At 45.6% G+C, this 22,059-nt stretch overlaps 1 protein-coding gene across 4 annotated transcripts; it reads right to left on the bottom strand.

Annotated features, from left to right (window-relative positions):
- Positions 1–8,183: 8,183 nt before the first annotated feature.
- dyrk2 (dual-specificity tyrosine-(Y)-phosphorylation regulated kinase 2) lies at positions 8,184–18,254 on the bottom strand. Of its 4 annotated transcripts, none has more exons than XM_062527557.1 (3): positions 17,755–18,254; positions 16,904–17,034; positions 8,184–10,299 (listed from the first exon to the last, which is right to left on the bottom strand). In XM_062527557.1, the coding sequence occupies exons 1-3, from the start codon at positions 17,792–17,794 to the stop codon at positions 8,707–8,709; spliced, it is 1,764 nt and encodes a 587-aa protein (XP_062383541.1). In that variant the 5' UTR covers positions 17,795–18,254; the 3' UTR covers positions 8,184–8,706. The 4 variants fall into 4 exon arrangements, with proteins under 4 accessions (XP_062383541.1, XP_062383540.1, XP_062383542.1 ...); XM_062527556.1 differs by having other exon boundaries at positions 8,184–10,302; positions 17,755–18,252; XM_062527558.1 differs by lacking the exons at positions 16,904–17,034; positions 17,755–18,254 and adding an exon at positions 15,229–15,425 and having other exon boundaries at positions 8,184–10,302.
- Positions 18,255–22,059: the final 3,805 nt, after the last annotated feature.

Raw genomic sequence — 22,059 nt, 5'->3', positions numbered from 1 at the left:
CCTATCTAGGTGTGCAAAGCTAAAATAGAGACATATCCAAACAGATTGATGGCTGTAATGAAAGCAAAAGGAAGCTTTACAAAGTATTAAGTCAGGGGTATGATGACTTTTCCAACCCTGTTATTCTAGTTTTTAATTTTTTATTAATTTTCAGAACTGCTGACTTTTTTTTCATTATTTTGATGTTGTACAGCTAAATTTGTTAATAAAAATGGAAAAGATTTTTTTAAAAATGGGTTTTGATTTCAGGCTGTAAGACAAAAAAAGTAACTATTTCAAAAGGGTATGATGGCTTTCTATAGGCACTGTATATGCAAAGGGACCAACTATGGATCTGGAACAGTAGTTAGTGCACTGTTGCCATGAAAGTTTGTACAGTATATTCTGCGGAAGGGTTTTTGGACACACTGTTCCGCACGGACACCTCCAGTCCAGACACTAGTGCTCCTGTGCTAGCATGCTTCACACGATTAATGGGGCCCCTAACAGTGCTCCTCCATGATGAGTGTTTGTCAGTATAGCTCCTATGTCAGTACAGACAGTCATAAATTAACTAAAGACAAAGGTAAAGGTGAAGCTTTTGTCCAAGGCGTATATTGACACCAACTGCCCTAATAGCAAAAAATATAATTTTATTTGCCCACACTGAACACTTCTGACTATGGCAGTAGGCTACTTCATAACGTTTCTGGATTTATTTTGGTCGTCCATGTCAGGTGGTCAATAACTACTTCAACTGTCCTCTATTCCTATAAGTGCTTTGTCCTTAAACAATTTGACCTAAACCTCCACTTACGTAAAACTGTAGCCGTAAATAAAGTGAAGAGTGAAAATCTATGTGCTTACTATTAATTCTGATACCGTTTGATACATGTTTTTCTCAGTACAAAAATCCAATGGGTTGCATAATGCACATGTGCCTGAAGCAGGATTTGAAGTTGTAAAGTTTAGAATGTCACGTTAGAAAGCATTCCTTGTGAGAAGACTTCTGACTTCTGGTATTTTTTCATAACCTTATGTTATGTGAGCCTCACTTAAAGCAGCTGTTTGCATCTAATGACAGCTTCTTCATTTGGAAAGGACTTCAAAGCACATCTAACTTCAAGCCAAGAACATCGAAACTGGCAGCAGCATACGCAGCAGCTAACTTTCCCCACCAATATTTTACATCCAAGGACATTTCTGCCCTTCTGTAGTGTCTTCTGCCTGTCAAGAACATCAGCAAATGTTTGCATTGGAGTTACCAGTCTGCCTCAAGGCAATGGGAGGTTGACTTCAAGGAGCGGCAAGGAGAGTTCGCCCACGACCTGGAATTCTTTAAAGGTGGCCTGAGTCACTGGTGTCGTCAGAAACTTTTCAGTTTCTGTGACTAATGTCATTCGGATGGAGAGGTTTTTAGATTCACGCAACATACATCTTGATTCTTTGTTTAGGGCTCATAGTGTGCTTTTGTCAGCATGTGTTTGTTTGCATTGTCAGGACAGAGTATGTGCAATGCTCATGAACATTATATTGTCTTCCTACTAAGCCTTCAGAGTTACATAATACTACGAAACAATAGCTACATGCAGTTTCTCTACAAACAAAAACCTTGTTTTGACAGGCTATATCAGGTTTGTAGGTCATTGCCTGAATGAAGAAGTAAAATCCATTCGGATCCAATGGGACCCTGGTGAGTTCTAATCACACCTGATAGCGGATGCCCTCAAACTGTTGGCACGATCTCATTTCTCTATTCCTCACCCTCCTATCAGTGAGAGCCCAGCCACTATTGACTCTGCCAAATGAACAAGCATTGCACAACATAGATACCGTATAGCATTGTGTGAGTGAGCATGCAGACATGTTGACATTTATTTTACATTTGCTTTTCTCTATGGATGTCTTAATAACATGCCAACAGGGTTTCCCCTGAGAGCACTTCTGAATGGAAAGGGTCTGGTTCACTGAACCTCTCTCTGTTCAGCATTAGCTGCTGCACAGTGACCCAAGTTGAAGCTACAGCAAGTTGACACCAAAAACAGGAATCACTGACTCTCTCATATAAGCCTCTGGAACCGTGTGTCCAAGACTTGGCAACACTTGGTCACGTGATCATGTTTTGATGTGTCTACAGGGAGATAAGAGCCCATCCCTTACCCCAAGGAGTCACTTAAGGTCTCCTATCAGTCTGCCAGACTAACACCCAACATGCCCACTGGAGTCAAAGAAACTATTTCATAATGAAATACCGAGCACAGGCGCTTCTGTCTTTTTGTGACAGCATGCTAATGTTAGTATCTGAAGCCAAATCACTGTACCGACAAATGTGTGTTAAAGGAAACACTAAGTACTTGTAACTTCATGGATATGCAATATTTAATACGTTTCCACTGCATGATAGTCAAGACTCAACATGAAAGGGAATATCAACATGAAACCTGGTGTGTTAACATTATTTTATTCATCGTAAAAAAAAGAGATGAGTTTCGTGTGACTTCCGTTGAAAATCCCACCCCTTTCCTGGCTGTCTCCCCTGGCATTGCTGGCCTCGCGACTTGACACAGTGTTTTCGCAGCAAAGCGCAGACACCTCGTCTGATCACGATCACCTCCCCGCACACGCTCCGCGACGCTGCATATTTTAGCAGTCTGGAGGAAGACGAACGCAAGTTCCTCTGACATCAGTAGCAGATGCCTCGATCGGGGACTCATAAATATCCCCTCTGCGTGCTTAAAAGGGCTTTATGGAAATGCCGCGGTTTCAGACACGTGGCTCGGGGGGGGGGAATCAAGAGGTACGGGGGCACCACCGCGTTGTGTAACAAGTCTGGAGCGAGAGCGAGAGTGGGGACCGACGCGGGGACGGACGACCTGCGAAGACCTTCTCGGGTCGTTGTAAACAGGCCCTTCTCACGCTCGTTGTTGGCACCGGAGGCTGGGGGGAGATTGGGTTCTATTTGTACCCCGCAAGTTGACTCCCTGTAAAATCATGAGCCATAAGGAGGCTGGTGGGGTGGCCACGGGGGGAGGCGGGGGGATGTTAGTCTCCAACTCAGTCTCGGGCACCTACGCTTTCGCCTCGCCCGCTACTCACTTATTTGCAGGCCGATGCTGTGGCTACGCCAACACGTACAAGTGCCCACTCAACTGCCCTCCTGCCCCAGGAAGAGAATCAACAGTCTGCTTTTTGACTGGCTGAGAGCTGAACTTGCATCATACACTGGAGGTTACGACATTATTACTATGGATTACTATGGCTTTCTCCTGTAAAAAAAATAGCATTAAGTAGCCCATCCTCTCCATGGGCCTATAGGCTGCTAAAGGGATAGTTCACTAGACTCACATACTCTGCCATACTGCAATAATATGGGGGTATCCTGTAGTTATATTGTTCTTGTGCCGGACTAGACTGCAGGCCTATCATTGTGGAATGATTACGAGGTCTGGGTCTGCTTTCTGTCAGCCAACAACAACAATTAAATCTGTTACCACAAGCACAACGCTGTGGTGCTTTTTTCCATTACTGTAGCAGGCGGGTCTGGTGCAGCAACAGCAACAGCAGCAGCAGCAGCAGCAGCAGCAGGCCAGTGCTTTGGCTTAAAACTTTGATGTAAATAGGGAGAGACATTATCGTATGCGAGCCACAGTTTATCCCGGCGGGAACATGCCGAGCTCCCGAGCCTCCAGCGAGAAGCACGACCCCCCACTGCCCAGACCCACCCCTCATCCACACACACACACACACATATACACACACACACACACACACACACACACACATACAAGCTGGCAGGCACGCACGAACACACACACGCATGACTTGTCAGGCATGAGGGGCTAACTAGATGTGACTCTGTGGTCCCGAAGAGCGAGCAAATATGTAGCGGACCTTAAAGGCCACACAAGATGTGGATAATGTGTGCTAAAGGTCCTCTCCTTAGGTAAGAGCTAAGAGTTGAAAATAAACATTCCGAGGATTTTATCGCGGTACTCATCGGATTTCACTTTCACACGAGGAAACCGTTCCCTCGTCCACTGATAAGGGATGCAGACGCACAGGAGCGGAGAGTTCTTGGACCACAGCGTGTGTGTGTGTGTGTGTGTGTGCTGGGAAGTGGACAGTTAAATGGCTGGCACTGCTCCACACCCAAATGGATCCCAGGCCTTGCTCTGCAACTAACTTGTGAAAACATCATGGGAGCAGACACGACAGGAGCCGACCACACACAAACAGCACACGGACGGAAAAAAACCCCACTCCCACCACAGGTCGTTTAGTTCCCGAGAGTCGACGAATCTCTTGTAAACGACCACGCACCAGAACCCTTCGTTTGTCGCTCGCCGCCTCCCAAGCCAGCGAGAGGCATTACAGTAGCCCTATACGTCAGAGGCGGGCCGGGTCAGGGTGGCTAGACGCGGCGTTGACCCCCGGGACAGACAGGGGGGATTTGGCGGATCTTAGCCGCTTCGAGAACGCCGCTGTGCGCTCGCGTCAGAGTCCAGATGCCTGACGGGCTCGACGCGCTGGGTCAGTCACGGTGCGTTCGCACGCATTGTGTGGTGTTTTAACTTACACCTCCACCCCCCCCACCCCCCCACCCCGACACCCCACCCCAAGCAGCCGGGAACAATTTACAGTATGTGCTGGCAGTGGTCTCTGCCCGCATGGACGGCACGTTGGGTCACTCTTTATTCTTGGCAGGAGTCAACTGAGGCAAAGCTTGCACACTAAAAGGTCAAAGTTCAGATAGTCGATTCAGCGCTTCAACTGTAACTGGCTGTAACTGACAACTTCAAAAATAATCAAATAAATAAATAAATCACACTTCTCGGATGAATAATTTAAAAAGTGTACTTTCAGAACAAGCCAAAAACAGCTTCTATGCAAACCCAAGTGGTAAGTGCACCCTTGAGTTTGAATGATTTATGCCTTGAATTTGTCCCTCAAATATCTTAAATGTCCATTTGTTTTTTATATAAATATATATATATATTATTTATTTTTGTTTGGCACAGGGTCAGGGACATCCTTTTCAGTGGGAGCGTCCTCTGGCTAGGAATAACCATTAACACACAGTCTGTAAAGATGAACATTAAAACTTTTTTTTATTAATATTTTCCCGGCCACAACAATAAAATTTAACAAATGATCACTAGAAAAAAAAGTTAAACTTCCAATAGCTGTACAATACATACAGTATCATAAAACTGGCCGCCTTGATCAAAACTCACCACAATGAATGTAGTGTTTTTCAGCAGCATTTCACAAAAACAAAACAAAAAAAACATTATACATATGTACACATCCACATTGAATCCATATCAAATTTCACATATGTACAGGTACTACTATAGAGTACAAACAAAATGTCAACTTTGTTGCTCAGTTTAAAATCTTTTTTCTTTTTTGTTTCTATAAATGTCGCCTTAGAAGTTGACAGTGTGTAGCTCAATTCAAGAGAGAGGACTACCGCTCTGAGACGTAGCAAAAAAGTTATGTGTTTGCACCTTCAAACACAAAAAGCTAGTTGCTTTAAATAGTCCCCCTTCCCCGTTCAGCTACAGTGGCTTTGCACATAGGGCTGGATATTGACTCGTTGTGGATTTTCCTTCTTTCGTTTTTTTGGAGGTGGGGGCAGTGGAGGGGGGGCAGTTTTCACTGCACTGAGGATACATCCATCCATGTCAAGCTGAAGATTTGGAGTTATGCTACATCATTCACCTCACAACAACAGGTGGTGTAGCTAGCTTCCCCTCCCCTGCCCTCTCCATGATTTCCTTCATGACTGAAGACAAGTATTCTCCAGCTATGGCCCTTAAAAGAGACAAAAAAGTGGCTTGAGTGCCTTTTGCTCTGATTATAGAGAGAAAAATCCACCAGTTTCTGCGTTCTCCTTGCCCCCTTAGCCACACACATAAAAAGGAATGCACTTTGGTATATACCAAATGCCCTGGGTTGATATAGTCACAAGAATTATCACAACAGTCTGAGGTAAAATATTAATGTATTTTTTTCCCTAGAGTTGCTAAACTGAAGCAAAATGTAACCCCTTGGATACCTAGATGTTAAGACAAGATAGATGCAGCAGAAGCTGTCGCTCTAGCAGTGCCGCAAATGTGATGGCTATCTGTTTACTTGCGTCTCCCTGTTGGCAAAGGGTCCTTGAGAAAGTTCTTATTCTCAGTTCTGTGAGGATTTAAATCCCCTTGTGTAAACGACTTGTAAAAACATCTCAAATCGAGTGGCCTCTCTCTCTGTCTCTCCCAGGTACCATTTCATGGCTTTTAAGGGAGTGTCTTTGGGTGTTGCTCTAAAAATCACCATATTTCTGGATCTCAATATGCCTACGTGTGCAGGACAAGGGGCTTTACTGTTGGGTAAGAAATTGAATGGCATTGATAACCAAAGGCACATTGTATTAAAAACTAAGGGCACAAATAACTCCCCACTACGGTCAATCCACAAAACAACAATTAAAAAGTAAATAGTCCAAGGACAAAACTGCCCTCCGCCATAGTCGCAGCTCCATGTGCATCAGAAGAACAAGGGCCATTGTACTTGTTGGCGCATTGGACGGTGTGCAGGTATGGGCTTGGCAGGTAGGGTGCCAACCAGCGGCGAGGGTGCAAGTGTGCCCATGTGAGTGAGTGGGTGGGTGTGCCAAACATCACTCCCCGACAACCCGAAAATGTCCAATGCCAGTGGCCCTTCCTCCAGTGTCCAGAAAACAAGAGAGTAGGCCCGTGATTGCCTTATTCCTTTTTGTGTCGATTCTCCAAGTAGTGGCAGATCAAGTTCTTGTGCATTACATCATAAGTCACTCCATGGTTACCAAGCCAACAGCACACATTCTATTCCTGTTTTATATTAGCTCTTCTTTGAGAAACATATGAAATAAATAAATAGCCTAAAACATCTTTTTTTTTTCAAAGCTTTAAAACCCAAGTCAGTTAGACCAATATCACTATGATGATTTTTTTTTTAAAAAGAAAAGAAAACCTACAAATGAAAATGGCCAATGTGTGATGTCTTTCAAGGTTGAGGAAATGTTCATGTACATGTAAGGTTGTACATATACAACTCTAGATTATTTGTGGGTAGTATTTATAGTTGTTAAATTGTATTATTCCTCACAAATGATTAGTCTTTGGCTGTGAAAGGGAACGAACATTTAAGAATTTTTAACTCTTGGAAGCCCACATAGATAGGACAGAAGCTCATCAACAGTCAACAAGAACACACACACACAGAGAGAAAGAGAGAGAGAGAGAGAAAGAGCAACATCAAATCAAGAGCTACATCCGGCCAATCAGATGACAGAAGTCAAGCTATTATCCAAAGTGCCACTCCATCAACTCGTAACTCTTCAAGCGGCCTCTTATTACAGAGAGGTGCACCGAGCTCGGCTATGCGGCCGAAAACTCATCAACTTCAAGTAAATACTGTCTCTTGCCTTCCCCAAGAGTGTAAAGCACAGCACAAGCAAGTTGGTACTACTGCCACACGCACTACTCAATATCCTTCCTTAAGCCACTGCATTCAAAACTGAAAAGCCTATACTGAGTCATTCTTGTAGCATCCTCACGTAAGCTGCACGTCATTCACTAGGAGACAGGTCAAAGACAGGGAACTGGTAAAAGAACCGAGAAGTTTTGCCTGGAAAATAAACAATAACAAGTATCCAACATGTTACAAAAAGGTAAAAAGCACCGACATGTTTCCTTTAGACTTTAGATTTGTATTCACAGCACCCGTCTTGCACAGAAAACACGTGCTGCTGAAATGCCATTCCTTTCATTGCTGTTAAAAATGTCATTCCCCTCCTGAAAAATAACTCCCCTGCCATTTACCTGACAGCTCAGAGAGAGGCGGCGGTCGAACCAGAACTCTAGCGTCCTTGTCTCAGCCACATAAGGAATGTCGAGAGAATTGTAGGCACATACCAAGTCTCATGTAAACATTTTCCCCTCCTGTCTCCTGAACGTCATTTCATAACAGTCAAAAACCTTCGATTTCCATTTCGTTTGTATAACTTTTCCAATCTCCTAACAAATCGCATCCTCACAACAAACTTGCATCATCACCTGCACAGCCAACACACAAAAGACCTTGACACAATATGTATTTGCTAAAAACACATACAGCTAAAAATTAGCCACACATTGCAAACGAGTCCACTTAACCCCCCCCCCCCCCCCCCCCCCCATTTCGTAACCCATAGCCTAATTCCAATTGGTAAAAAGTCCACAGGTAAATTCTTTATGACTAAAATAAAAATCAATTCGTTAAAACGCCTGAATGACCTAATTTCAACCAGTCTTCTCTTTTCTTTTAACTCTAGAAAAACATTGTAACATCTGCTGAGGGCTTTTGAGAGTAGCAGAGCAGTTTCTGTGAAGGCCGACACACTTCGGCCTTGCACAAAGTCCTGAGATGGCAAACTTAAAATGTTGTTCCCTTTCACATGGCCTTTCCAATCTAAGTGAAACGAATAAATATATATATTTATATATTTTTTAGTCGTGAAAAGGTGCTACTAATAATAAAAAAAACTGTAGTGAATATGCAACAGTTCGTCTACACTTCAGATGTACCAACTCACACACTGTTATGCAATGCTCAGCTTTTCCAACTGACTTGGAAGATAATATCTTCTTTGTTAGACAGAAGAAAAACTAAAACAAAATAAAAAAAAAAAAAAAATAAAACAATAAATTAGAGTGTTCAGCTGACTAATTTTGGCAAAACTGTCCGTTGTTGAATATTCCCATTCGCGTCGGTCATTTGCGTCAGGTTAGTCCTTAGCTTGGAGGCGGAGCCGGACGTGGGAGGTAATTTGGAGATGGTCGTGATGGCGCTGCTGCCCTCGGTGATCCGCTTGACCGTCGTCTTCTCCCCCGTGGGGGGCTTGGGCAAGCGTCTCCTGAGCCAGGGGTGCCTCAGCGCCTGGCTGGGGGTCATGCGCAGGGCGGGGTCCCACTCCAGGCACTGTTTGAGGAAGTCCAAGAAGAGGGGGTCGTCGCAGCCCTTGAGCGCCGTCACCCAGTCCTTGCTGGCGGGCGGCCCGCGCAGCTTGCCCCGGCGCGAGCGCCCGCCGTTCAGCACCACCGTGTTGTCGGGCAGCGTGGTGACCGTGCAGTAGCGCGGGTAGCCCTTGGAGCTCACAAAGTTCTTGGCCCGCTTGGACGAGTCCAGGAGCTTCTGCGAGGGCATGCCCAGCAGCTCGATGACGCACGCCAGTTGGTCCCCTTCGTCCTCGCCCGGCAGCAGCGGGTAGCCAGTGAGCAGCTCGGCCAGGATGCAGCCCAGGCTCCACATGTCGATGGGCATGCCGTAGCGGGCGCCCAGGATGACCTCCGGCGCCCGGTAGAAGCGCGACTGGATGTACGTGTAGACCCGCTGGTGCTCGTAGCAGCTGGAGCCGAAGTCGATGACCTTGATGCCGCTGCGCCCCTGCTGCTTGAGCAGGATGTTCTCGGGCTTGAGGTCGCAGTGGATGATGCGGTTCTTGTGCAGCGAGTCCAGGCACTGCAGGATGGAGTGGGCGAACTTGCGCACCAGCGGCAGGCTGAAGCCCTGGAACTTGTTCTTCTTGATGAGCTCGTACAGGTTCATGCTGAGGAGCTCGAAGGTCATGCAGATGTGGTTGCGGAAGGTGAAGTGCTCCAGCATGTGGATGACGTTCATGGCGGAGTCCTTGTCCTGCTTGCGCAGGTGCTCCAGGATGCGGATCTCCTCGGCCGCCTGCCGGTGGAAGCGCTTCTCGTTGCGCACCATCTTGAGGGCCACGTGCGTGTGCGTCTTGTGGTCGTAGGCCTTCACCACCTGGCCGAAGCTGCCCTTGCCGATGACCTTGAGCACCTCGTAGCGGTAGGAGATGTGGTCGTGCGGCACGTGGATGTACGAGCCCTGGTCGTCGTCGTAGCCGCCGTTGTTGGAGCCGCCGACCACGCCCGGCCGCTTCTTGGCGTTGGGGCCCACGAAGAAGACCTCCGGGTAGTTGAAGACCTCCTGGTGCTCGAACGCCGACAGCTTGGCCATGTACTGCTTCATGGCCTGGTCGGGGGCCATCGGCGTGGCCTTGGGCTTGCTCTCGGTGGACTTGATGGACGTGGAGCTGCCTTGCCGGCACTGGCTGCTCTCCTGAGGCCGGTCCGGCACCGGGAGCCCGGTCCGGTTCGACGGCGTCAACCCATTGGGCTGAGTGGTCAGCACTGTCCGTTTGTTGCTGTTCTCCTCGAACAGCTGCTGAACGTGGATCTGCTGGTGGTTCCCGATGTGCAGGTGATCATTCATGGTGTGCTTATTGCCTCCTACCTGCTGACGAAACAGAAAAAAAGACAGAGAAAATGAATGAATATATTGCACCACAAATTCATCATAAAATTGATTAACTGGTACACAGAGAAAATTGAAAAGAAAAGTAACTGCTGAGAAGAGGATTTTCTACTTGCATATTATGTGTTGTGTTTGTTTGATTTCTAGCCTATTATTACGCTTGATTACAATCATCTTGACTTATGTACTGTATATAAATGCATAAAACATTTTGGTGTCATGATAAATTAAGAATACAGAAACAGGCTTTTTTTTTATCATTACATTATCATATGCCATCTACACACACATTTATTTTGTTCAAAGTAGTTGTAATAACATAGGAGTTGACAGACTCCCTGAAACGAATACAATCTCAACCTGCACACAGGCTGAGGCATTTCTACCAAACGGAGATGGTGCATGTATGAGTTAGCACCGTGTGAGGCTGTGTGCCCTTCACATTCGTTATAGCACCCTCACTGTCTATTAGCAGGAAAGGGCCAGCAGCGGTCAGCTCTGACGTGCGCCGGTAAAATCCTTCCCTTACACGGCCAGAGGAGGGTCACCCCGGGCCACCAAGATTAACTGTAACGAGCTCGCCCTCACGCTGCCCGCTGTCATTCAACAACGCCTGCTTTCCAGCAGAACCGCCATTGCTCTCCCTATTGTCTTCAGAGAGTACAGGGGGGGAAAAGCTCCGAGCACTGTGGAATAACAGCGAGTTACAGAAGAAACTAAGTAAATAGAGCAGCCGTTTCTTAAAGGCAGGCTTCTAGCAGGCCGAGAGGAAGGAAACCAATAACAAACACACGGCATGTCTGCCCTGAATAGGACGGGAAGGAAGGAGAGATTGAGGCTCTCGCTCTCAAACATCCAGGATACAACATATGGAGGCCCACTGAAAGGCCCGGGGAACAAGCGAGGCAATGGCCGACAAATGTGGCGCGGTGAGGGACAATGAAAACATTCTGATTCTCTCAAGGGCAGACACCCACCCTTACACGCCATGACCTACTGAGAAAAGTGCATGGACAGATATGGTGGGCCTAGCACACACACACACACACAACCCCACACACACACACACACACACACACACACACACCCAAAACACACACCCACACACACAGGCGTTTATTGGACTTATTTCAGAGATGACTAACCTTACACGACAGGCTTGGTTGGCAAGATATGACCTCAGAGACATAAATACACTTCAGAAAATGGCAGTGGGATCCATGACACCCCACACTCCATGTTCACATAATTTAATATTGAACATTACATAACCTTGGCCCATGGATTCGGTGTCCACTTTTATAGCGAGTGTAGGCCTACTCTTTCTCTTGAACTCCTACCAAACATTATAGTTACAATACACTTTTACACTTTATTGGGGTTCCGAGCCAGTGGAGATGGAAGGTTTAAGAGCAAGTGGAGTGAAAAGACTGCTTTACTGTCCACTCATTCTTCACATGTGAACTTTAAAACAATCTCTCTTGTCTCAGTGTTGGCCCATCTTGCTTTCAACCTGCCAACAGTTTCAAACTGCTTCCAATCGCTGGTCTCGGTTCTGTCTGCACCAACTCGCTGACAGCACAGGGCTTGTACCAGACTGTTGGTACACCGAAAGTGATTGCTCAATCGATAGATAGATAGATAGATAGATAGATAGATAGATAGATAGATAGAATGATGGGATATTACAACGATAGATACAGACACAAGTTTCCTTCTCTGTTGATTTTTCCACTACAGCCAACTCCAGACATTCTTGCTTTCCAAAACCCCCATGGTTTTCGTGTTTACACAACAAAACATATCTCCAAACAAACAGACCTGGATGTGCATTTCCTGCCTTCCGTGATTCCCCCTCCTCCCCACGCCCCTCCAAGATGCACACTTCCTTGATAATGTGATTACCTCAGCAGCTTGTTTTCACTGCAGCATCCTGTTGCACCAGTCAGACGTCTATCCTTCCCGTCCATGTGTAAACAACTGCCCACTGCCCTACCCTGCCCCCGCCATGTTTATATCCCCATCTGTTTAAATGCCAGCTAATTGCCTGATTTCCAGTCAGATCCCTTTAAATGTAGCTTTGTGTGCTAGCGGATTAGCATCAAGTGTTTTTCTGTTGTTGTTTGGCTGTTATTATGATTCCGTACAACTTTGCAAATTCTCTTTCGGGAACCGTTTTGGTTTATAATCCACTTAATTACACTCCTCCCTCCCTCCCTCTGCTAATCTGGAGTGGTTTCATACACGCGACCACAAACGGAGGGGGTGATAATCCAGGCGCGGGGCTGGAAATATAAGGGCAATACAAGAGGCCTCGCCTCGCCTCGCACTCTCCGATCCACTCCGGCGGCTCAGGCACACTCTAATCCTCCAGATGGCGAGCTCTGATGTTTCCACACTCGTGCTCACAGATTCGAATGCAAGTATCAAGCGAACGCTTCTCCTCCCAAAAAAAAAAACCCTTGACCTGATACCACACAACAAGCGCTGTTGAGAGCGACTTTTCACACATACTAAACCAACTCTCCGCCTGTCGTTTCGGGGGCCGACGTAGTCCGAGACAAAAGCCTGCATGCATGTTTGGTGTTGCAGAGCCACAGGAGGCCTACTGATGAGCTGGCTCCACTCTCTCTCTCTATATATACACACATATGCTCCACTGCTGAACTTCTGAACTCCAACAGACATGTACACCATGTCCACTGCAGCTCCCATGAAAGACACTCCGCTCATAAACAACTCCACTGTGCAATTTCAGGCACGTCACCCTGTGCACGGATTCTTTGATCCTTTGCACTTTGGGGAAGGGCTGGGGTGGGTGATGTCTAAAAATGCATTTTTCCCCCCCGGTTGGGCCTTGATGAGCATGTAATTTGCTTAATTACAAGCAAAATAGAGTCTAGAGATTTAAATGAAGGGTGTAAATATATAAAGCAAGCGCAAACACACACAGAGATTCACTTCTAACCAGGATGTATCCACTGACTCGACTTCACACGCAGTGATATTGGCTCGCCTTGAAGACTGATTAACTCACAGGGTAGCTTGCTAGGACACAATATTATCGATGGTTAACACCTTAATGGATTTACAACTCTGTCCTTACATAATCGTAATACAGTGTACGCAATGGCATGTTTAGCATTGCCAATCACTGGCAAACTTCATGTTCTGCTCAGTCTAGCTAACAGGGTGACCTACATGCGCATGGCATATGCAAACACAAACAACTTGCACTTATTCCCCTAATCTGACTAGAGGCTATTCTCTAAAGCTAGTTAGCTTCCCATATATAGTCGTTCACTGTTGCATGTGTCTAACCTGGTCAACCCAATGATTGTGACCGCTAAAAACTGGCAAGCAAAGGTAATGTTCTCTTATTGGATTGGTACGTCCCGTTTTCACACCAAAGGTCATTTCATATCTATGTTGAATCTATTGAAATGGGCAGCGGACTTTGATAAAGAGATAAGATAGACCACACCATTAAACAGGCTCCCAGGCAAGTTCTTGATCGGAAAAAAAAGAGAGAAGCACAAAGATTAAAGGGTTTTGGAAAGCGTCTTGCACAGCGCAGCATTTCTGTTGGCCAATTCAGAGGCGTCACAGACAGGTGGGTTAGTGGGGGTTAGGGTCGCAGAGAGGGCATCGCCTGCGGCGACAGCTGCCCAAGACACAACTGGAGACATGCAAAAGACAAACGCACACACACACACACACACAGGCCCAGGGCTCTCCCGAGATGCTGCAGGTGGGACAATATTTTTGAGTCCACCACGTCTCCCTTCCCCATTTCACCAGCTGAGCTACGACTGGACCAGACAAGGGGTGATTATCTGAGACGGAAGGTAGGAGGAGGAGAGGGTCTACCATTCTCTCCAATTTGGATCGAGTGAAACGAACATCACCTTCTCCTCTACACGGGCTGCTGAACAGCACGGCGAGGAGGGCTGGAGAAGATGAGGTTAATTAGGGACAGCGCGCACGCATCCCAAATCCCTGTGCCAATGGATGAACGCAGTGACCGGCTGCAGAGTTGAGGAGGGTTATTATAATAATAACCTCCCACGTGGCCTGCACTGTCCCTTGCTACCAGCATGTCTATTGCATGCAGCGTCAAGAGGCTGCAAGCCGGGAGTCCAATGCCCCGACCAGACACCAAAAGGCAAGGCCCAAGGCAGTTAGCTTACAGGGGCATGGAAAATGCCACTCTACAGCTGTTGATTGTTGCCAAATGCAGCCTGCTTGCCAAAGGAAGAACTATCCGTGTCATTACTACTACTCCAGCAGTTCTATTTACAAATAAAAACTGAAAAAAATAAACTGATATTCCTAATTTTCAGCCATAAAATCAGAAACGTAGTTCAATGGCGCGAGGATGGGTCAAATCTGACCTGAGTGCCAAATTGGTCTCTTCATGTTTTGTGTGCGTGTAGATCAGCATGCTGGATGGCTCTGACATAATGTTTTGGTTTCCATGACTAATCTCTGAACAAGTCCACGTTTTTTCAGAGGACAACTCGCAGCCAAAAATGAAACGTTGATCATGGATTAACAAAACCCTCAGAGCTGCATTAAAGCAACACATTTTAGCTTATTTTATCTTAAAATAACAGCTTTAAACACATTTTGATGCCAGACTGGTAGCAGAATGGTATCTTTGACATTGCCAATGCTCGTCTGTAATGCCTAGTTTAGCACTATACAACATTGTCGCAGGGAGAAGGGATAACCCTTTTTATTACTTTTACCTTCAATATTGCATATCTACTACACTGAACTCATAAAAAGGGGAATTTCAACGTTGTGTTACTTTAACACTGTCAAGTCACATTGTTTTCTCTCTCTCAGCAACACAACCACTGTGCCTAAGTAAAACCACAAGGAACAAGAAACGACAACACTGACCATCAAAGCAATGGATCAATCCAAACATCCGATGGAAAGGCCATACATAATATCCAAGCAACATTCCTCGAATAACTTTTTTTCCATCCAACCAGTGAGTCAGGTTGTCCTCTTTTCGTGAATCAGATGTGTAATAATGGATGATTGATTTTCTTCTTTCCGCTTCCTTATTCTGCAACACGTCATTAACCAGTAACCACACCTTAGGACTGCTCCTAAAACTGCAATGTTCGGACAGAGCCGTGTCTGTGGGAGGAGGTAGATGTGGAGTCTGGATATCTGTTAACTGTAGCCTATGCTTGAAATGTGAATGCGACCCGCACATGACTATTGATGGGGGGGAGGGGGCATGTTTATTTTTGTACTGGTGGCCCCATTTGGAGACCACAGCCAAAAACAGACTGCCCCCTTGCTCCGCCACATTGACATCAATGGCCTGCACTGGAGAACTAAACAGTTCTAAACGGACTATACATGCATGTGCCTCCATGCATAAGATAACACACTCAGCCTGCTTGGGCTTTCTCTAAAGCCTAAATATACCAGCATTAGGCTGAGGGGGTATATCACATGCAGCCAGGCTGAATTCGCATGGCCTCTAACCAAATGTAGCGCTGCAAAAGGGCCGCGCTCTAAAATGTGTTGTAATTAAACGGTTAAAAACCAAATCGATGAATCCATGGCATCACACACAGGTTTATTTCCAGAGTGCTATTCTACAGAGGCGAATGACACCATCCGTTTCTGAGTCTGCACGCACGCACGCACGACATACCCTACTCCCCCATATGTACAACGTTGGAAACACTGGCATGTACGTGTTAATGCGTAATGTGTTGTTCATCGAAAGCACGGACCAGCAGCTTGCAGATATATTACAAGCCACGCACAAGAGATACCTCTTGGGGAACAGTCCTTTAAGCACAAGCCGTGCATCACGTTTTTACTTAGACTGCTTGGATTTCTACCCATCCCCCACACATCGAAACCTTACAGCACAATGCGTTAGCCATAGCAAACAACCCAAACGGAGTAACTACAGTAGGCTAGAGTTTCTTTTAGAAATGAAATTATGTAGTTGTCATGTAGACCTGCAAACTTGATTTCGGACTAAATGTCCAAGTGTATGTGTGTGTTATGAGGGGGTATTCCGATGGTAGTTTGACAACATTTTGGTATCCACTGTGACTAAGGTACACCAACATTTTCCAAACAAAATAATGAAAAACGCTTCTGACTACACCAACAGAACATCCCCGACAAAAAAAATTAAACAGAACAGCTCTGACAGGTAGTGTACATTAAGCGTTACAAGTGGAGATCGAACAAGTTTCAAGAGTAGCCTAGTCTGGCTGTCTGCATGTAGCTGTAAGCTTTAAGACCAAAATGTACACCCACGTGATCAGGAACGTGCCAACTTGTTACACAGCACTCTTACGTACAATATGAAACAAAGAAACTCGTCTGACCTGCACTAAACGACTACAACACCATTACAATGTAGCCATTACAATGTAGCCACTATAGTCCAAGATTCCACTGCTAAACAATGTACTCCAGACTACCTGTGGTTTCACGGTCTCGACAGTCCGTAAGCCTACCAACAGCCTACAAGGAAGGAGTACAGTAAACAGACCGTCTCACTGTTACAATTGTGAAACTAAAGTGTCCTTACTGTTAGCGAGTTGGTATTCCTGAGGGGTGGTAATGTGACTGGAGATGTCGGGTCGGTCCCTACAGCGGGCCGGAGACCCCCGACGCCGATTCCGGGGGAAGACTCTAGCTGGCAGATCTCACCCCCTTTGCCTGCAAATCGGGAGAATAGAACGGAGCGTTAACGTTAATGGCACTAAATCGTTTGTCAGGAAATGCAGTCAACTACCCTCCCTTAAAAGCTAGTTCTGTATAACCATGTCATTAGTAGCATATAGCACATTATCACGCCCTTTTAAGAACCTATAGGTCGTTTTAGCTGTACATTGAAGCAGTAGGCTACACTGGGTTAGTGAACTGTAGCCTATATCAAATATACAGTTGTCGTCTACAGAACCCTAGGTTGGTTTGGAATGTAAAATAATATCTTGCCTATGGTGTGGTTTCTTTAGAAATTCACAGTAATGTTAAGCTACTGGAACTCACGGGAACTGTTAACTAGCGAGAACACAACGAAACGCTACTGATTCGGTTTTGCAAAATCCTCTCCATTGAACAGATGATTACATTTGCGCTTGTTCCAAACCGAGCATTCTTTGCTATGACATGGGGAAAACAATTGCCTAAAGGGCGACTAAAACGAAAGGGTTCGATAAACGGCCCCAGGAACCATACCCAATTCACAAACAGCCTCGGTTGCACCAAAATCAAACGCGAAATGGGCATAGAAACCAAGTAGAATTGTGTTTAGACACACATACAAAAGAAACCCAATGTCAATGTCTAGCAAGGCGTACGATCAGTAATGCCATAGGCTAATATTTATTTGATCATTTTCTTTGCCCTAATGGCTCTGGGCTTTCGCTTCCTTACCAGATGAGTAGACGGCAGCGCACGGCTTCTTGGTTAACATGGCCGCTGAAGAGTCACACACAGAAAAAAACCCTTCAGAATCTCCCCTCCTCCCCCTCCGCACACTGATCACCAACTCTGGTACTCCAATCAGCTACATCCAGACTTGCATTCTCAACCTGCTCCGCAAACACTGGGACAGCTTCCTCAAACACCTCCCGAAATGTTGCCACCATCGCTTGGAAACGCAAGAAACAAACAGCAAAACGCACGACCCTTTAAAAGAGAGAAATAAATCTAAAATGAAAAGAATCCAAACTGCTACGACTCATAGGCACCGGTGTTTAAACAGCCGCCGAATTTGCGTGTCAGTCGTTGCATTCTCTCTTTCTACAGCACCGAAGAACTCGGACGACCAGTTTGGGTGTTGTCCTACGGCTTATCTATCTATGCTTGCTCGCTTCCACCTCTCTTTCTTCAGCCCTGAATAGAGCGTGAAATGTGGTTGGTTCGGTTGTTAAGCTGGCGACGCACGGCGACTTCACGGGGGGATCCGAAAGTCCCATTTGTCCCATGCACGAGATTAACCCTCCCATTATTCACTGGGCCATGTGATGCCTTCTGTTTCCCAAGACACGACCAAACCTCACGTGTAAACATTAATACACAGGTCGGGGATGTGATTGCATTTTTTAAATGAGAGAATGCAGCAGGCTCTGGCACTTTGTTGAGCAAATGCAATTTATTCCAGCCTGCATCTCCAAGTTCGTTGTTTTAACTCAACTGTGGTCAACTTTCACTGACCTATTTTATGTGCACTCCAGTTCATGAAAGGTTAAGCTTTTGCTCGAAATAAGAATTATAGAGCTCTTGCTTAGATCAACAAGGCTACCGACAAGGTATTGTGTTGGGTGTCTCATCTGATCTGAGGGAAATACGCCGCCAGGAGGCAGAGTTTCGCCTTGTAGTCAGCCCTTATAACCACACGAACTGCTACACGACCACTACTAAAAGTAGGATTAATACTACTGCTGAGTAAAACCACTTCCTAAACTACTTCATGATATGCTATGATTTAACTGTATCGCCCTCAAATGAAATGGAAACAACATGAAAGGTGATTACTCAGCCAGTCCAATGTTGTCTGCAAATTCGTCTTTTCCTGTTTGTACACATCATATTGTTTGTGAACTTCACTACCTCCACTACCTTTATTCAAGAAACAAACATGACTTGCACCACTTGTCCAGGCAACACAAGCCATAGTTTAAGTTTTTTGCATGCCTATCTATGTTGCAACAGTTCCAGCCAAACAAATAATGGGTTTACACAAAACACTAATACTGAGGAGGATCCAGTCACATATTAACCAGATTCTCCTCAATAATGTCTCTGATAGCATCAGTCGTTCTGGGACATTGATTAGAAAGAGAGAGAGAGAGAGAGAGAGAGAGAGAGAGAGAGAGAGAGAGAGAGAGAGAGAGAGAGAGAGAGAGAGAGAGAGAGGGGGGGGGGGGGGGTTGGGGGGAGGTCACCGGTGGACATCTGAAATAGACCGCTGATTCTGCCCGGTAGTCATTGCCCCTCTGGCAAAGGGTGATAAAAGAATGTCGACACACCCATTGATTAAAAAAAATAGTGTGAGTATGAACATTGGGGTTGTTTATGTTGTTGATTGTGTTGTTGTCAGCTGATAGACTGCCTTTTGGGCCTATGTATTGAGCTGATGCACATTGATTTTGTGAAACAGGATGATCCTATCTATCTGTGATCAGCTTTGGCAAGGCTTCCCTCGTTGCCTGCCAATCAGTATCTCCACTGCTGCTGAACTCTCCTCCTATTTAAAACTAGACATCTTGCAAAACACTGTCAGCTAAAACAAGTGACAATGCAATGAATCTGCACAGTACCTGGGATCCTTTCATCTAAATTTACAGTCCTTGTACAAGCTTGAGCAAGCATAAAAGTAGAACAAATGCATATTTTCGTTTGTTGGCTTAAAGTGAAATATCCAGATATAAACTTGAAAGAGCGTCAGGGAAGTATTTGCTGACCCAGTGGAAGCTGGGGACCATCCAAGTGAACCTCTATTTTTTGTCCACTACTTAAAGGCACAGCCCACAGTTCTAATGCCATACCGTGGAATTTTTGAATTTAGAGTCCTGAAACTTGACACAGGAAATGGGAAGCCTAGTTGCTCAGACTACAAGTCGTAAACAATTCCAGCCAGCTAGCAAGTTGCCTCAGGAGCATGGAAGGAAAGGCTGTCGTTTAATTGGCAGTTGAGATGAAATATCAACAACCTTTTGCCAGATATGACTACACTGCCTTCTAAGGACTGACTACTTGAGGACATTAGCGTCATGTTTATGCAGCCTCTTCATTGTCTAGCTGTCTAGATATATGGCGGTTGTGTCTCCCAATCGCTCTTATGATGACAGAAAGGAATGAGGCCCAAGTGTCCTCAGGTTCTATGCACTTTGATTGATAGGTACAATGTTCTAGTCATAGACATCCAGAAAGTACACAGAGTTCTCAAGGCTATGTTTCAGAATAGATTTTGGGTTAGGGTTCAGTAAGGTGTGGTAATACATTGGAAGGAGTAACCAGTGATAGTAACTATTTTAGAACATTGTAATAAGGATGCTTCATTGAAAATGCAATCCAGGGGCACCATTGCTAAAACCATGATGTCATGATGAATATCATGTACCATCAAAAGTTTGATGACAAAGTCTATTTTCTCCTATTTAAACATTTCAGTAGGATCACATCAAGCTTTGACCGTGCACTTTCATCATCATCATCATCATCACTATAAATAAATAGACACATGAATAAGTAAAATTACCAACACTGGTGTCAGGTTTACCGTCTGTAACAGAAGAAATGTACCCCCCCCCTCCCTCCACACACACACACACACACACACCTCTCCCTGAAGAGGCAGATGGTAGAGACGACACATGTCAGACGGGGAAAGCGACGATGGTTGTCCCGGCATTTGTTTCCCTAGTTGCCATGGGAACCTGAGCAGGCCAGGTGTTAGGAACTACACTGTAAACACAACAGTGCAAGTTTCAACTGCACAGAGTTTACGGCGCAGGAGTTCATATGTGATGAATCCAAGTGCAGTGCTTGTATCAAATATTTCCAATGAAACTCATCCCTGTGTCCGAAAAGGACTTATTTTAGTCTTCTCTTACGCCAGCCACACCTTCAGGAGTTGCTCAGAGTGGTTTAGACATTTCAAAACTCATTAATCCTAATTCCTTTTCAGGGACTAGATGTCACTATGGTTGTCTTCAAATGTATATGTTAATATATGCTCATCCACATATGTTAACACAGATTTAGCTACAGTATGCTAGGCAAGTTGCTGTCTGGGCATCAGTCCATGAGCGTGTGAAGGGGGATTGAGCCGTTGATGGAGATGGGGGCAGTAAGCAATCAACACTCCCAAAGCAGTCATACGGTTCAAAGAGTAAATAGATCTCACAGGGTTGATCTTGTCAAGATGACACTGACTGGCCACCTGATTGGTTTAGTTATCAGGAAAGTGAATGGTCTATTTGGTTGGTCAATTTGCGAATGTTTAGGCTTTGTCATCTTTCTTTGTCAATTTCTCTCCTACTCATTCCCCCTGTGTCTCTCTCTCACCTTCTCCCTCTCTCTCTTTAATGCAATCTATCACTCTTCCTCCCTCTCTGATGCCACACTCTCCCTCTCCTATTCTCTGTTCTGCATCTGTCTATCACCTCTCTCTCTATCTCTGCTTTCCCTAATTCTCCTTATGTATCGCTCTCCCTCTCTCTCTCTTTCTACCTCACTTACATCCCTCATGTTCTCTGTCCTTGTCCCTCTCTCCCCCGCTCTACATCTCTTTCCCTAATCCTCTGTTTCTCTCGTTCCCATCTCATCTCTTTACCTCTCTCTCCTCTCTTCCGTTCCCTGTTTCTCTATTTCTTTCTCGTACCCCCCATCCCCCTTTGCCTCTATCTCTTTGCGTCTCGTTCTCTCCCCCCCTCCAGCATCTCTACATCCGCCCCCACCTGTTTCTTTCCCTCTCTAACAGGGGGAGCAACACCAGGAGCATAACTGAAGCGTTCCATTTGCAACACCTAAAAATCCATTCTAGAAGACTGGGTCTATTTTCTTCGAATGTACGTGCCACTGTCGCGTCTGGTGTAGGCTAGCTACTTCCATTGATTATAGTGATTATTAACTGCTGCAGCATACGCGCCGCAAATGGAACGTTTCAGTTTACGCGCCTGGTGTAGCTCCCCTGTAAGGGTTGGAGTTTGTCTCTCCCTCTCTCTGGAGATG

This window comes from Sardina pilchardus, chromosome 23 (assembly GCF_963854185.1).
Source record: "Sardina pilchardus chromosome 23, fSarPil1.1, whole genome shotgun sequence".
Classification (NCBI taxonomy): domain Eukaryota; kingdom Metazoa; phylum Chordata; class Actinopteri; order Clupeiformes; family Clupeidae; genus Sardina; species Sardina pilchardus.
This window is presented reverse-complemented; position numbering and strand designations above follow the sequence as displayed.